This window comes from Gigantopelta aegis, chromosome 6 (genome assembly GCF_016097555.1).
Source record: "Gigantopelta aegis isolate Gae_Host chromosome 6, Gae_host_genome, whole genome shotgun sequence".
NCBI lineage: Eukaryota > Metazoa > Mollusca > Gastropoda > Neomphalida > Peltospiridae > Gigantopelta > Gigantopelta aegis.
In genome coordinates this window covers 12,359,297-12,372,508 of record NC_054704.1, presented here as the reverse complement: position 1 = coordinate 12,372,508, position 13,212 = coordinate 12,359,297, and the positions used below count along the sequence as shown (strand labels likewise).

Here is a 13,212-nt window from a genome sequence, read left to right as displayed (position 1 = left end):
ATTGTTCTCTCTTTTGCTTGTATTTTGTGTAGGATCTTTATCAGTTCTATAGTAGATTGTCTTGTCTAAAAATCTTCTTCTCTGGGGTGTGTGTTTTTTTAGGGGAGAGGAGGGGTGTTTTGTTTAGTTTTAGGACTGAATAAAAACAGTAACACACAGAAAAGAAATATAATTTTATTTCTGAAATTTTGTTTCTTGAATATATAGGTCTATAAAAATGTATAGCATACAGAAGTATAAACAAGACAGGGAACATTTTGTTGTGTAACACATTGTGATTCACTATGCAATGTTCAAAAATAGCTACACAATTCTAAAACTTTAAAAAGTAGTGGCTACTCAATTTTCAATTAAGCACCAACCTTTGCTAAATTTTAAAACAAAATGTTCCATGTAACATATAACACAGAAAGACATAATACAATATTTTAATGTACTTCTGAATTTCTAATACATGATTCTTATGATTCGATTACAAATGAGCACAATCAATTAGAAAAAAATTAATGATTAGGTCAGAGATTTTATTTTGATTATATTGAAAACATATTTTATTTGTTAGTTATTAAAAATTCATATTTTCAGGTAAAAAGACAAGCAAGGCCTTAATATGTTAGAGAAAATATACTATCAAAATGATCAGAGAAATGTTCACATATATCTATGTAAATTTGATTGCCTTTTTAGTCGAAACTAAAATACCAACCAAAACAAGTCTGTTTTATTTAACGACACTACTAGAGCACAATGATTTATTAATCATCGGCTATTGGATGTCAAACATTTGGTTTAAAAAAACCTTTAAAAAACCACAAATACATATACATGGAAATTTTAATACTCATTTCAGTCGATGAAAAAATAAATAACATTCATAAATTTGAATAATTATTTCATGGAATATCAAATGCCCACTCTAGCTATACACACAGTATTTGCACAGAAACCGGTACAAGAAGCAGGCGAACATTTTATATTGAAAAAATCAATACTAAACAAAGCAACAACAAACTACCGGTATTCAATTATGTTATCCAGTTAAACATTTATTACCATAGCAATAAAAAGTCCAATTCAATAAACTCATTACTGCTACATGTTTGACAGTATTGCATATTGGGTGACTTTTTAAGATCTGTGTTCTATGCATTTTAAAATGACTAAGAAACAAACATACATGCATAATCATTTGCATACAACAGATTTAACAAATCAAAATAAATGTTAACCAAAAATACCATAAATATCACAAAATAATTTAAATGCATTAATTGTGTCCTCCTAAGAGTGCATTCTAATTTATTAATATTATGCAAATAATTGTGATTCTAAAAGTAATGTATAAACAAAGTAACAATTATTACAACATTCAGCTAGAAAGGTCAATTGCAGGTAGGTTTAGTGCCACCAACAGGTAGTAAAAAGTACAATAATCATTTATATAATTTACCCATACTAAGTGAAACAGATTTACAAAAACTAAATGCTCAAAATGTTTTTCTGAAGTTTAGCATTTGTAAATTCAAAGGTAGTTTTTACTTTGCCTTCATTTTAGTGCGCTTTTAAAAAGTAACAAGCACCTGAGTTTCAATAAAAGAGATACACTTTGGTTAGCTTTATTGACTATACCCTGTATACATTGGTTAAACCAAAGGTTGACATGCATTTAATGACTAGCAGTTTTATCTTTCGAAACCAGTACGATCATTTTCATACACAAATGGAGTAGTATGTACGAGCGTATATTATATTGGTGAAGTAATAAAATCAAATAAACCTCTACCATAAGATGAAGAGGGATGGTTTACAAAGTTCCAGTAACAGAAGTAGCTCTGGTGAGCAAACCATTCATCAAACTGTCTATTAAAGGCATACTGTCACAGATTTAAGGACCTTATTGCTCTAAAAATGGATAATAAATAAAAATTATTAATTGTTGGAAACTAAATCTAGCTATCGCATCACCTTAACTGAACCATGATGGAGTGAAATCCATGTCATCCCTCTCGGCAATTTTAGTTTTTGAATTATGGACCATTGCCATAATTCAATTATTTTTACAAAATGTCATTAATAAATGGAGTATGGTGGTTATGAAGAGGGTTGAATAAAGTACATTTAGGGACAAATCGAATTATTTTTGTTCAGGTAATACTTTGTTAGACCATTAAATAGGTCAGTGATCTGTGACAATATGCCTTTAAACTTCAAACACTGCAGAAACCCAGTGTTATTCTCAACACAATATTAATCATTTCACAAAATTATTTTTCCAGATGAAAATAACATTTACCAATTGTTCAGTGGCAGAGACACCCCTGCAGTAAGTATTGACTTTGCAATAATGTTTACCTCCTGAGGAAACAGCAAACTGATTGCAGTACATCTACCAATGTGTAATTGGCAAACTCTCAATTCCAGAAATTATTAATAGAACATTATTTCCAATATATATAACAATTTGCGTCGTGTAAAGATGGCAGAAGATAGCAGAAGATGGCAATATACTTGGCAATATAACTGACAGGACCAAGAAAGGTAATACTTCTATTTTTCTGGTGGATCCTCCACCAGTTTGTTGTGCACATGCATCAGGCCATTGAAATATTTGACTGTTTTCACCCGGAGCTCCAGCGTTGCGTCTTCGTCACATATGAAGATAGTCTTCGGGTGTTGCTGGAAAGCCGACACGGTCCACATGTGGTTGATGCCTTCTTCTATAGCCTTGTGTAGCGCAAACGACTTGTGGGCACCAGTTATCAAAATCATAACCTAAAACATAAACCGTGTTTTAATAATGGTAGATAGAAATATGCTGGGGAAGCTGTTTCCATTGCACCACACAGCATTATCATTATATACCTATACCTTTTTAGTCGTTTTCAAATAATTTATTCCATACAAACATATGGATAAAATTATAAATTTAACAACACTGAACAGTGATAGCTAAAGGCATTTCATATATGCATATCCATATATTTACAATTATGAATAAAATTATCAGTATTATTACAAATATTAGTCATGTAGTAAACTATTTACAGGTACCATACTTTAAACATTTATCCTAACATTATTACTATCTGATCTCATGATACCATTATTATAGTGATTAAAATTTAAACAAATTAAAAAGTAACATTTTATGTTATTACATTTTTATAAAGTCCATATATCTCATGTGAAAATTAACAATAAACCTTGTGTAATCAAGATACAAGGAGAAATTATTGTGATCAAGTTAGTAATAAACACAAACCTCGCGTGCATCCATGACAGTTCCAACACCGACTGTAAGAGCCTCGGTCGGCACCTTGGAGATTTCTCCATCGAAGAACCTGGCGTTGGCTTGAATCGTGTCTTGATTTAAGGTCTTCACTCGGGTCCGCGAGACTAGACTTGATCCAGGCTCATTGAAAGCTATGTGGCCATCTGGACCAATGCCTAAAATTAAACAGTAACAAATACATAAAATTTTATTATTACAAGTTAATAAAAAAAATTCTGAACATTGATAAATTTCAATTAAAACATTTGTTTTATTAATATTGAACTCAAATCAATATTACATATAGTTATCTTTATGTAAAATGAACTTTAAAAAAAAGACAAAAACTGAATATGTGCTGAAGTGAATGACTTTCTCACTTTGCTGCGTTAGCGTAACTATGTATTTATTAATTATAAAGAACAGGCAAAATTAAATAGAATTTTATTAATTTAGTTTGCATGTACCTAATTTATTGAATAAATTTATCTGGAATCAGATTTTCTACCTGAGGCCAAGTCTTTTAATGTTTTAAAAATATATATATATAAATTGTGGGTTTAAATTACATTCTGTACATTACTGAATTTGAAATTTTTAAATCAATTTTGTGTAAAGTTGAAATTTAAAACCTCGCTGTATAATAATAATTTTCTTTGCAAAGAATTACTTTAAAAAAATATTTTCATGTAAAAAAACAGAAGCTGTAACAGAAATCTTTTTGTTTATATCTTCCTCTAGTTCTAATTCACTAAACTCTGGCAAATTTTTGATATCGGAGTGCAGTGCAAAAAGACTTGCAAAGAGGATGCTTTGTTGTGTAGCAGAGCCTAAGAGACCTTTGTGAATTAAGCTCCAGTCTTATAACATGTCTATACCTCCAATAAAAAGCTCGATTCCACCAGATTCTTTAATTTTGTTCTCAAACTCATCACATTCCTTTACAGTGTCAGGGGCATTTCCATCCAAGATGTGAGCGTTTTCAGGCTGGATGTCTATGTGTTTGAAGAAATTCTGCCACATGAATGTATGATAGCTTTCAGGGTGGTTCCTCTGTAAACCTGTAAAATAACAAGAGATTTACAGTCTCAGTGTTTTCTTCCATACTAGATCTAGCTCTGGCACTCACCAAAAATTTGCCAATTGTGAATTTCAAAAACAATTGGCATATTTTATTTTAATTTACCCTAAAAAATAATTTCATGAAATAATTGATATTTTGTTTTTGCCGTTTTCGAATTTTGATGGATAATTTTGGCAAAATGAATTGTTATTCTTTAAAAATAAAGGAATCAAGACTTATATAATATATATACTGTATATAATATTGTTTTAATTTTAGTACACTGAATTTTATCATTCTTACTTCTGCATGAAAAGACATGACAATTTATTTTCACTTACCAACATATTCATCCATATTAAATGTCTTCACATATTTGAAACAAAGTTTTCCAGCATTGTGAAATTCTATGAGCTTCTTGTACATCCCAAGTGGAGTGCTTCCTGTAACAAGATACATACTAATCATATATATATTGTCAAACACAACAATCACTGTGTAATAGGTCTAGGGCGAAATAAATACAAGGATATTAGTTCTAACATTTAATTCAACATCAATGGCAGTAATTTTAAAAAGTTTGGCAACACTGCACATAATATACTGAATAGCATTGAAAACGCACCACCAGTTGATGATAACAAATATGAATGGGGCCGATATCAGCATTAAAAATGTCAGTGAATAAGTACCATACTACATGTACCTTATAGACCATGCATGATGACAAATAACTTTAAAAAAACAATTGCTTGAACACAACACCAAAACACAACTTATTGCATGCATAGCATTTCTGGGTGATGCGCTTTCAATGATGTTTAGTATATTAGGAACCTTCATTTAAAATTAAAAGTGTAAAAATAAAACGAAAATAGAAAGCTTTAGAATTTTCTTCTAACTTCAAAATTGGGATAAAACTTTGTTACACTTAAATATGTTATCCTATTAGAGATGTTCTCAGTAACAGGATCAACTTTCACCCCATCACCATGGGTGTCACGGACCACTTGATTGACTCCAATCAGACAGGCAACAAAACCTAAATAACCTGTTGGTAATCCCAAGGTAAAATATCTGTCTGGTCCTGGATTAAAATCAAGGATTCTGCGACGGACATATTTGGCAGCCCATAGCGAAACGTCATCATAACTATCCAAAATCACCAGACGCATCTGCAAAATAAAACATGGAAGTAAATAAAATTGTATTTATAAACTAATAATTAAGAAAACTATTTTTCCAGATAAAAATGTAACATTCAATAAACCTCTAGTCATTAATGATAACATCTTTGTAATCAAAATTAACAAAAGTATTCTGGGTAATATGAATAATCAAAAGCTTGTGCAGCAATTTTTTCAATGGGGTAAAGGTAGATTGTGACTGGGATCAGTAATGTATATATCAAAACATGTCATTCTAGCAGCTTAAAATTGTCCAGTTTACATACATGTAGGTCTTCATTCAAATATTTATATAAAATATAGACTGATATGCCCTCAAATATTATCTTTAATGATTACAATTAGGTTAACCCATGAACTTCTGAGAATTAAAAATTTGTGTTACACAATATAATTTTTGAGTAAACTCTGTTCTTCACGTTAACAATATACGGTGAGTGATAAATGACTATCCTCATAAGATCTAGACAAGAGATTTGAATTCCATAGGAAAGATATTGAGTAAAGCTTACACATATTGACAAAAAGAAGTTCTGAATAGCACACACTGAATGATCACTGAATCAATATCATATTAGTTAAAGTTTGTTTTGTTTAACAACACCACTGGAGCACTTGGATTTATTAATCATCAGCTATTGGATGTCAAACATTTGGTAATTGTGACATATATTATTAGAGAGGAAACCCGCTACATTTTTCCAATAGTAACAAGGGATCTTTTTATATATACCATCAGACAGGCAGGATAGCACATATCACAGCCTTTGTTATACCAGTGGCTGGAATGAGAAAAAGCCCAATGGGCCCATCGACAGGGATCAATCCTAGACCAACCGCGCATGAAGTGAGTGCTTTACCACTGGTAGTGTTCAAACACTGTGGTCGGCCAGGGTTAAAGTAGCTTCATTTCAAACAACCAGTTTGTCAGCGAACAATAAAAAATGCTTCTCAGATAAAATTACGGTGCACTTTAGTATGCTAGTGTGATCACACACTTCAAATATGAAGGACTTTGATTTTGTGTAACCCGTTATGACCATGTAAATTACGATATGTCCTAAATTTAATGTATGAACAAAAAGGTTATGCTAAAACATTTGCATGACCGACACATGAACGAAACAATCATTTACATAATTTTTAAAGGCCTGTAGTGTGGTAGTAATTCTGTTATTCAGATTTTTAAATGTTCCTCATTATTTTCATTAGAAAATAATAACAATTGTCCATGTAGTATGTGGACATTTGCAAATGGATGCACAATGTCAGCAAAATAAACCTACACTTGAGAGTCCAGCTTTGACAGTTTACAAAATAATGTTATTAGTCCCCCACCAGTCTAACAGGAGGGAACTTAAGTTTCGTCTCAGTCCTTCTGTCGGTCGGTCTGTCCCACATAGTTTTAGTTCTGTTTTTTTCAATACTTCCAGATATTAAAATTTTGTGTATAACTTTATCATGCATTGTTACAGATCAAGTTCAACTTTATGGCAATTTACATATTTATGACATAGTTAAACTTAGGAAATATGATATATATATATATATATATATATATATATATATATATATATATATATGTTTATCACATAATATCTTACATTTTCAGTACAATCAAAGTATGTGATGTTTTTCAGATCACATACTTTAAGAATTTGATAACTTTGCAAATTACATGAGGTATCGGCACTAGGTTTATTGACATTTAAGCAAACGTACTTGTCTGACACTCCATGATTGACGTATGCATTCATAGTCATCAAATAAAAACATTTAAATGGCAATTTGACATTGAAAGCAGTCCAGCGTTCAGAAAACAAAAAACATTAGGCATAAATTTATTTTGATGTAACGACATCCAAAATGACGTCATTCGAGTTTGACGTCATTTCCATTCAAAAATACACCGCGCCACATATTCTTACGTCATTTGAATACCTAGTAATGGCGGACTGGAATTAAAGTTGCGTGTACAGTTTACAAAAACACGTTGTATTAAGCTTGAGCTTACACATGTATATGATAAAGAGATTATTACCCTCGTGTTTTTCGGTATCGTCAATATCATATATACTGAACAAAAAAAGAAACTTCCGATTTGTACAGTATTTGTTGTGTTAAAGAATTCATTGTGTAATAAAATTATATAGGTAGTATTAGTCTTGAGCTGTATTATCAGGATTCATGAATTTTATCGATTATTATTGCACTGTTAATCGTCGACAACGTGAAATTCAATTTGCACGTGCATGCATGGTTCGACATGTCCCGTGTAGTATTTGGTCAATTTGTTTTACTTGTCTTACTGACACTGTTGTCAAGTGAACGAAAACGCTTCAAAATTTGTAAAAAAATATTACGTTTTTTACATTGTAGCATTTTTAGCATGCCAAAAATACCCAATAATTTATGCGAACGGGCGATTGGCATGCTTGATGCTGGCATGTCGACAGAAGACGTTGCAAGGCATGTTGGGAGTTCTAGTCGAGCGATACGAAATCTTTGCGTAAGATTTCGAATGACAGGAAGCACCAACGACTTGCCACGTCGTGGAATTCCGCGTGTTACAACGCGTGGTCAAGACCGCTATATCATGAACACGCATTTGCGCAATCGATTCCAAACTGCCACTGCTGCTAATAACCGAATCAGTGGGCAAACTGTTCGTAATCGTCTGCGGGAGAACGGTTTACATGCACGACGTCCTTACGTCGGATGCGTTTTAACGCAACGTCATCGTCTAAATCGTCTTAATTGGGCAGGTGTACACACTCGTTGGATACGGCGACGCTGGAATACCGTTCTTTTTTCGGATGAATCCAGATTTTCTTTACAACGTGGTGATGGCAGGGTGCGTGTCTACTGTAGGAGAAATGAACGCTATGCTGACTGTTGTGTTCTTGAACGAGATCGTTTCGGGGGTGGGGTTTGTGTCATTGCCCATGGTTATCGGTCACCACTAGTCGTCATTGATGGCAATTTAAATGCTCAACGTTACCGCGATGACATTCTCGCTCATCACGTCATTCCTCTGTTCCATAACAACGTCAACATCTCGATTTTTCAGCATGATAATGCTACCTCTCATACAGCTAGAGACAGTGTAAATTTTCTTAGGACAAATAACATTGATTTCATTGATGACTGGCCCGCTAAAAGTCCTGATCTCAACCCCATCGAGCATGTCTGGGATAGTCAGGACAGACGATTGAGGCGTCGTCCCAACCCACCCGCTAACGTCAACGAACTTCGTCAAGCGCTCATTCAGGAATGGAACAATATTCCACAGGCAGAAATCAACACTTTAGTCAATTCTATGCGCCTGCGATGCACTGCAGTGGTCAATTCAAGGGGTGGTCATACCCGTTATTAAGTGGGTGGGGGTTTTTTTTTTAACTCCTACCACACTTGGTTAAAATTTCTCCCAGTTTCTGTTAACCTATGGCCATGATTTTTGCAACAAACGATGCATCATGGAACACTCTTTAAACGCATATATAAATTATTCCCCCGGTTTGTTTTCATCAAGTTATGTTCAAGCAAAGTTAGCGGAAGTTTCTTATTTTGTTCTGTATATTAGGAATAAAAATTGTATTATGCGAGCCTCTGGCGAGCATAATACATTATTTTTATTCCTAATATATGATATTGACGATACCGAAATACACGAGGGTAATAATCTCTTTATCATATAAGCTCAAGCTTAATACATGTTTTTGTAAACTGCAACTTTAATTCCAGTCCACCATTACTATATATTCAAATGACGTAAGAATATGTGGAGCGGTGTATTTTTGAATGGAAATGGATGTCGAACTCGAATGACGTCATTTTTGATGTCCTTACATCAAAATAAAGTTATGCCTAACGTTTTTTGTTTTCTGAACGCTGGACAGCTTTCAGTGTCAAACTGCCATTGAAATGTTTTTATTTGATGACTATGAATCCATACGTCAATCATGGAGTGTCACCCAAGTAACATAAATGTCAATAAACCTAGTGCCGAGACCTTGACTAATTTACATGTAATTTGCAGTTATCAAATTCTTAAAGAATGTGATATGAAACATATCACATACTTTGATTGCACTGAAAATGTAAGATATTATACAAATCTATATATATATATATATCATGCACTGTTACAGATCAAGTTGGACTTTTATGGCAATTTAACCATTTTCACTGAATTATGGCCCTTGAACTTAGGAGATACAAAAATTTGTTTTCCAAACTTTTATATCACAATGTCTCAAGATACTGAACTGAAGTTTTGTGTATAACTTTATCATGCATTGCTACAGATAAGTCTGACTTTTCATATCGATTTACCCTTTTGTCCTTGAACTTAAGAGATACAAAAAAAATGTGAGCCCGGTAGCAGACATGTATTCATAATTAACAGTACTCTCACAATGCTTGTTAATGTCAAGATACTGCATGCCTGCAAAACATTTCAACCAGCACTCCAAGCAAATGGGAAATGTTCAAAGAAAAGAAAAAAAGATATCTTTTATTTAACAACGCACTCAACACATTTTATTTACGGTTATATGGCATCAAACATATGGTTAAGGACCACACAAATATTGAGAGGAAACCTGCTGTCGCCACTTCATGGGCTACTCTTTTCGATTAGCAGCAAGGGATCTTTTATATGCACCATCCCAGACAGGGTAGTACATACCACAGCCTTTGATATACCAATCGTGGTGCACTGGCTGGAAAGAGAAATAGCCCAATGGGCCCACCGACAGGGATCGATCCCAGACTGACCACGCATCGAGCAAGCACTTTACCACTGGGCTACGTCCCGCTCAAAAACTTCCAAACACACACTGATAACCTAGTATTGTGCAGAGGCAAACAGTATGTTACAGGAAGGTAAAATAATATTTATAACATTAGGTAACCACTGTGGTGTACTAGTATGTAAATAAAGATAAGACACCTGCAGCAGATCACCGAAGGACAGAAACAATTTGCAAGATAACATGTACAGTGCAAACAGTTCATATATATACACAACGAAATAATTTCATGGACATATTGTTTAGTGTTTATTTCATAAGAAAAGCATGATAGATAATGCTTAATGGTTCAGAAAGTGGGGCTGGATGTGTTGCAGAGCACAGTGATAATTCTAGAGGGGGTAGTTGTCTAAGGGTCACAAATGTTACATGGATGTGTGTGTGTGTGTGTGTGTGTGTCTATAAAGTTAAAGTTTGTTTTGTTTAACGACACCACTAGAGCACACTCATTGGTTATTGGATGTGAAACATTTGGTAATTTTGACCTATAGATATTCTTAAGAGAGGAAACCTGCAATACATTTTTCAATCAGTAACAAGGAATCTGTTATATGCACCATCCTACAGATATACCAGTCTTTGAGAAATAGCCCAATGGGCCCACCAATGGGGATCTATCCATGACTGATCACAAACGCTTTACCACCAGATTGCATTCCGCCACCCAGGGGTGTATATAAATGCCAGATTTTGCTTTAAGTACTTGTTGACCAGCAGTTGGGTGGGATGGAATAAAAAAAATTAAAAAAAATGTTTTATTTAACGATGCACTCAACACATTTTATTTACTGTTATATGGCGTCAGACATATGGTTACGGACCACACAGATTTTGAGAGGAAACCCGCTGTCGCCACTACATGGGCTACTCTTTCCGATTAGCAGCAAGGGATCTTTTATTTGTGCTTCCCACAGGCAGGATAGCACAAACCATGGCCTTTGTTGAACCAGTTATGGATCACTGGTCGGTGCAAGTGGTTTACACCCACCCATTGAGCCAGTACCTACCAGCCTGTAGACCGATGGCCTAACCACGATGCCACCAAGGCCGGTAGGATGGAATGAAGACAAAATTAGTAATGCAGCCAGAACAGGAATGGTCAAACCATCTCCAGTAACACTGAATATGAGGATGGAAAGAAATATGTTTAAATAAATCACATCCCACCATATTTAGAAATACAGCTATGTGGTGAAATAATTGAGACACTTTGTCTACTTAACTAATCAGAAAAAAATAACGAGTACCAGTGAGGTACATGATACGCCCATCAAAAGTAGGTTGTGGTGACCCGATTATAGCTGTTCTTGCATGCAAGGTTTGATGATCATATTAACTGATATGACACAGACATGGCTTTCCTTTAAAGTTAAAGGTTGTTTTGTTTAACAAAACACCACCACTAGTGCACATTGATTTATTAATCATCATCTACTGGATGTCAACCATTTGGTAATTTTGCATATAGTTTTATAGAGGAAATCTGCTATATTTCTGTTATATGCACCATCCCACAGACAGAATAGCACATACCATGGCCTTTGATATACATGTACCAGTTGTGATGCACTGGATAAAACGAGAAATAGTCCAATAGGCCCACTAATGGGGATCGATCCTAGACCGACCATGCATCAAGCGAGCGCTTTACCACCGAGTTGTGTCCCATCCAGGTTTTTCTTTAATGAGCAGTAATAGGCCTATGCAAAAAGTAGATCATGGTGACCTAGTTATGGTACGTAATACATCACCATCCCAAGATGTATTTGTATGCAAGGTTTGATGATTCAATATTAATTCATAAGAATAATATGCTTTGGAAACAAAATGTTTATGGACGGATGGATATATGATGTACTGGCAACGCCATACACACTAGAGTACATTGATTTGTTAATTTTTAATGCTTAATAGACCGTAGGCCACAAGGGAGATTAGTGCACTAGTCACTATTTGTGTAACCTTCTTTAAATAAAGATTATTATTATTATTATTATTATTATGGTCTGGAAGTGCTCACTAACAGTGACAGAAGATATCATTCAAGTTCAACATACAGGCCTCTGAGAATTGAAAATGGAAACTATTTACTTGTTTACATGTATGGGTTAGGACTCATGTATAACAAATTCAGGTAACCCATTTTATTTTTTATAATGACCATTTAAATGGTGACACCACCCTAATCCACCAACCCCCCCCCCCCCCCCCCCCCAATCACATTGACGTTGCGGGGTGGGGGACATGCCACAAACGCCCAATCACATTAAATTTTTTCAACCACCTTTTATATTTCCATGTCGTCCCATAGGACAATTCATAGACAGTGTGGTCCCCCCCCCAACAACCCCCCAAACACCCCCCCCCCCCTTCCCATATAAAATTCTCTCAGAATCTCACCGAACTTCTTTTTATGAGTATCATTTAATGTGTCAGAACTTCTGACAGAAGCCTATCTACACACCAACCCCACCTCACCCACTTTTTAATACTTGTTTTATGCGGTTTATACCCTCTTTTCATTTCTTTCTTTCTTTACCTTTATAAATATAGTACGTTTCCACGAGACAGGTTCTACATGCACCTCAACAAAGCTCAAGTCAACACACTACTACCGAACTAATGTTAGAAGGCAAAGAGGTAATTTAGACAATCAATATTCCGTTAACATTGGTAATGCTAAGTTTTCAAGCATCGTTTCAGTGAAGTAAAATTGTCTGTCATTCATTAAATATGTAAAGAAATTATGAAAAGCGTTACCGAATATTTCTTGAATCAAGTTATTTCAATATAAGAATATACAGCTAAAGTATATAGTTTGGTCTGTCAAAAAATATATTATACTTCACTGCCCCCTTCTAAAGGACATTCGATATA

At 34.3% G+C, this 13,212-nt stretch overlaps 1 protein-coding gene across 2 annotated transcripts; it reads right to left on the bottom strand.

Moving 5' to 3' along the window:
* Positions 1-2,080: 2,080 nt before the first annotated feature.
* On the bottom strand, positions 2,081-12,955 carry LOC121374969 (glucosamine-6-phosphate isomerase 2-like). 2 transcript variants are annotated; one of them, XM_041502135.1, is made up of 6 exons: positions 12,875-12,955; positions 5,386-5,509; positions 4,676-4,777; positions 4,150-4,332; positions 3,263-3,447; positions 2,081-2,772 (listed from the first exon to the last, which is right to left on the bottom strand). In XM_041502135.1, exons 2-6 carry the CDS (start codon positions 5,507-5,509, stop codon positions 2,548-2,550), a joined length of 819 nt encoding a protein of 272 aa, XP_041358069.1. In that variant the 5' UTR covers positions 12,875-12,955; the 3' UTR covers positions 2,081-2,547. The 2 variants fall into 2 exon arrangements, with proteins under 2 accessions (XP_041358069.1, XP_041358068.1); XM_041502134.1 differs by lacking the exon at positions 12,875-12,955 and adding an exon at positions 7,244-7,372.
* Positions 12,956-13,212: the final 257 nt, after the last annotated feature.

Coding starts and splice junctions, on each gene's coding strand:
- LOC121374969 (XM_041502134.1), bottom strand. CDS start 7,297: ATGTTTTTATTTGATGACTATGAATGCATACGTCAATCATGGAGTGTC. Junction 5,510..7,243: donor AATCATGGAGTGTCAGACAA/GTACGTTTGCTT, acceptor TTTATTTTGCAG/ATGCGTCTGGTGATTTTGGA. Junction 4,778..5,385: donor TACCTTGGGATTACCAACAG/GTTATTTAGGTT, acceptor ATCTTGTTACAG/GAAGCACTCCACTTGGGATG.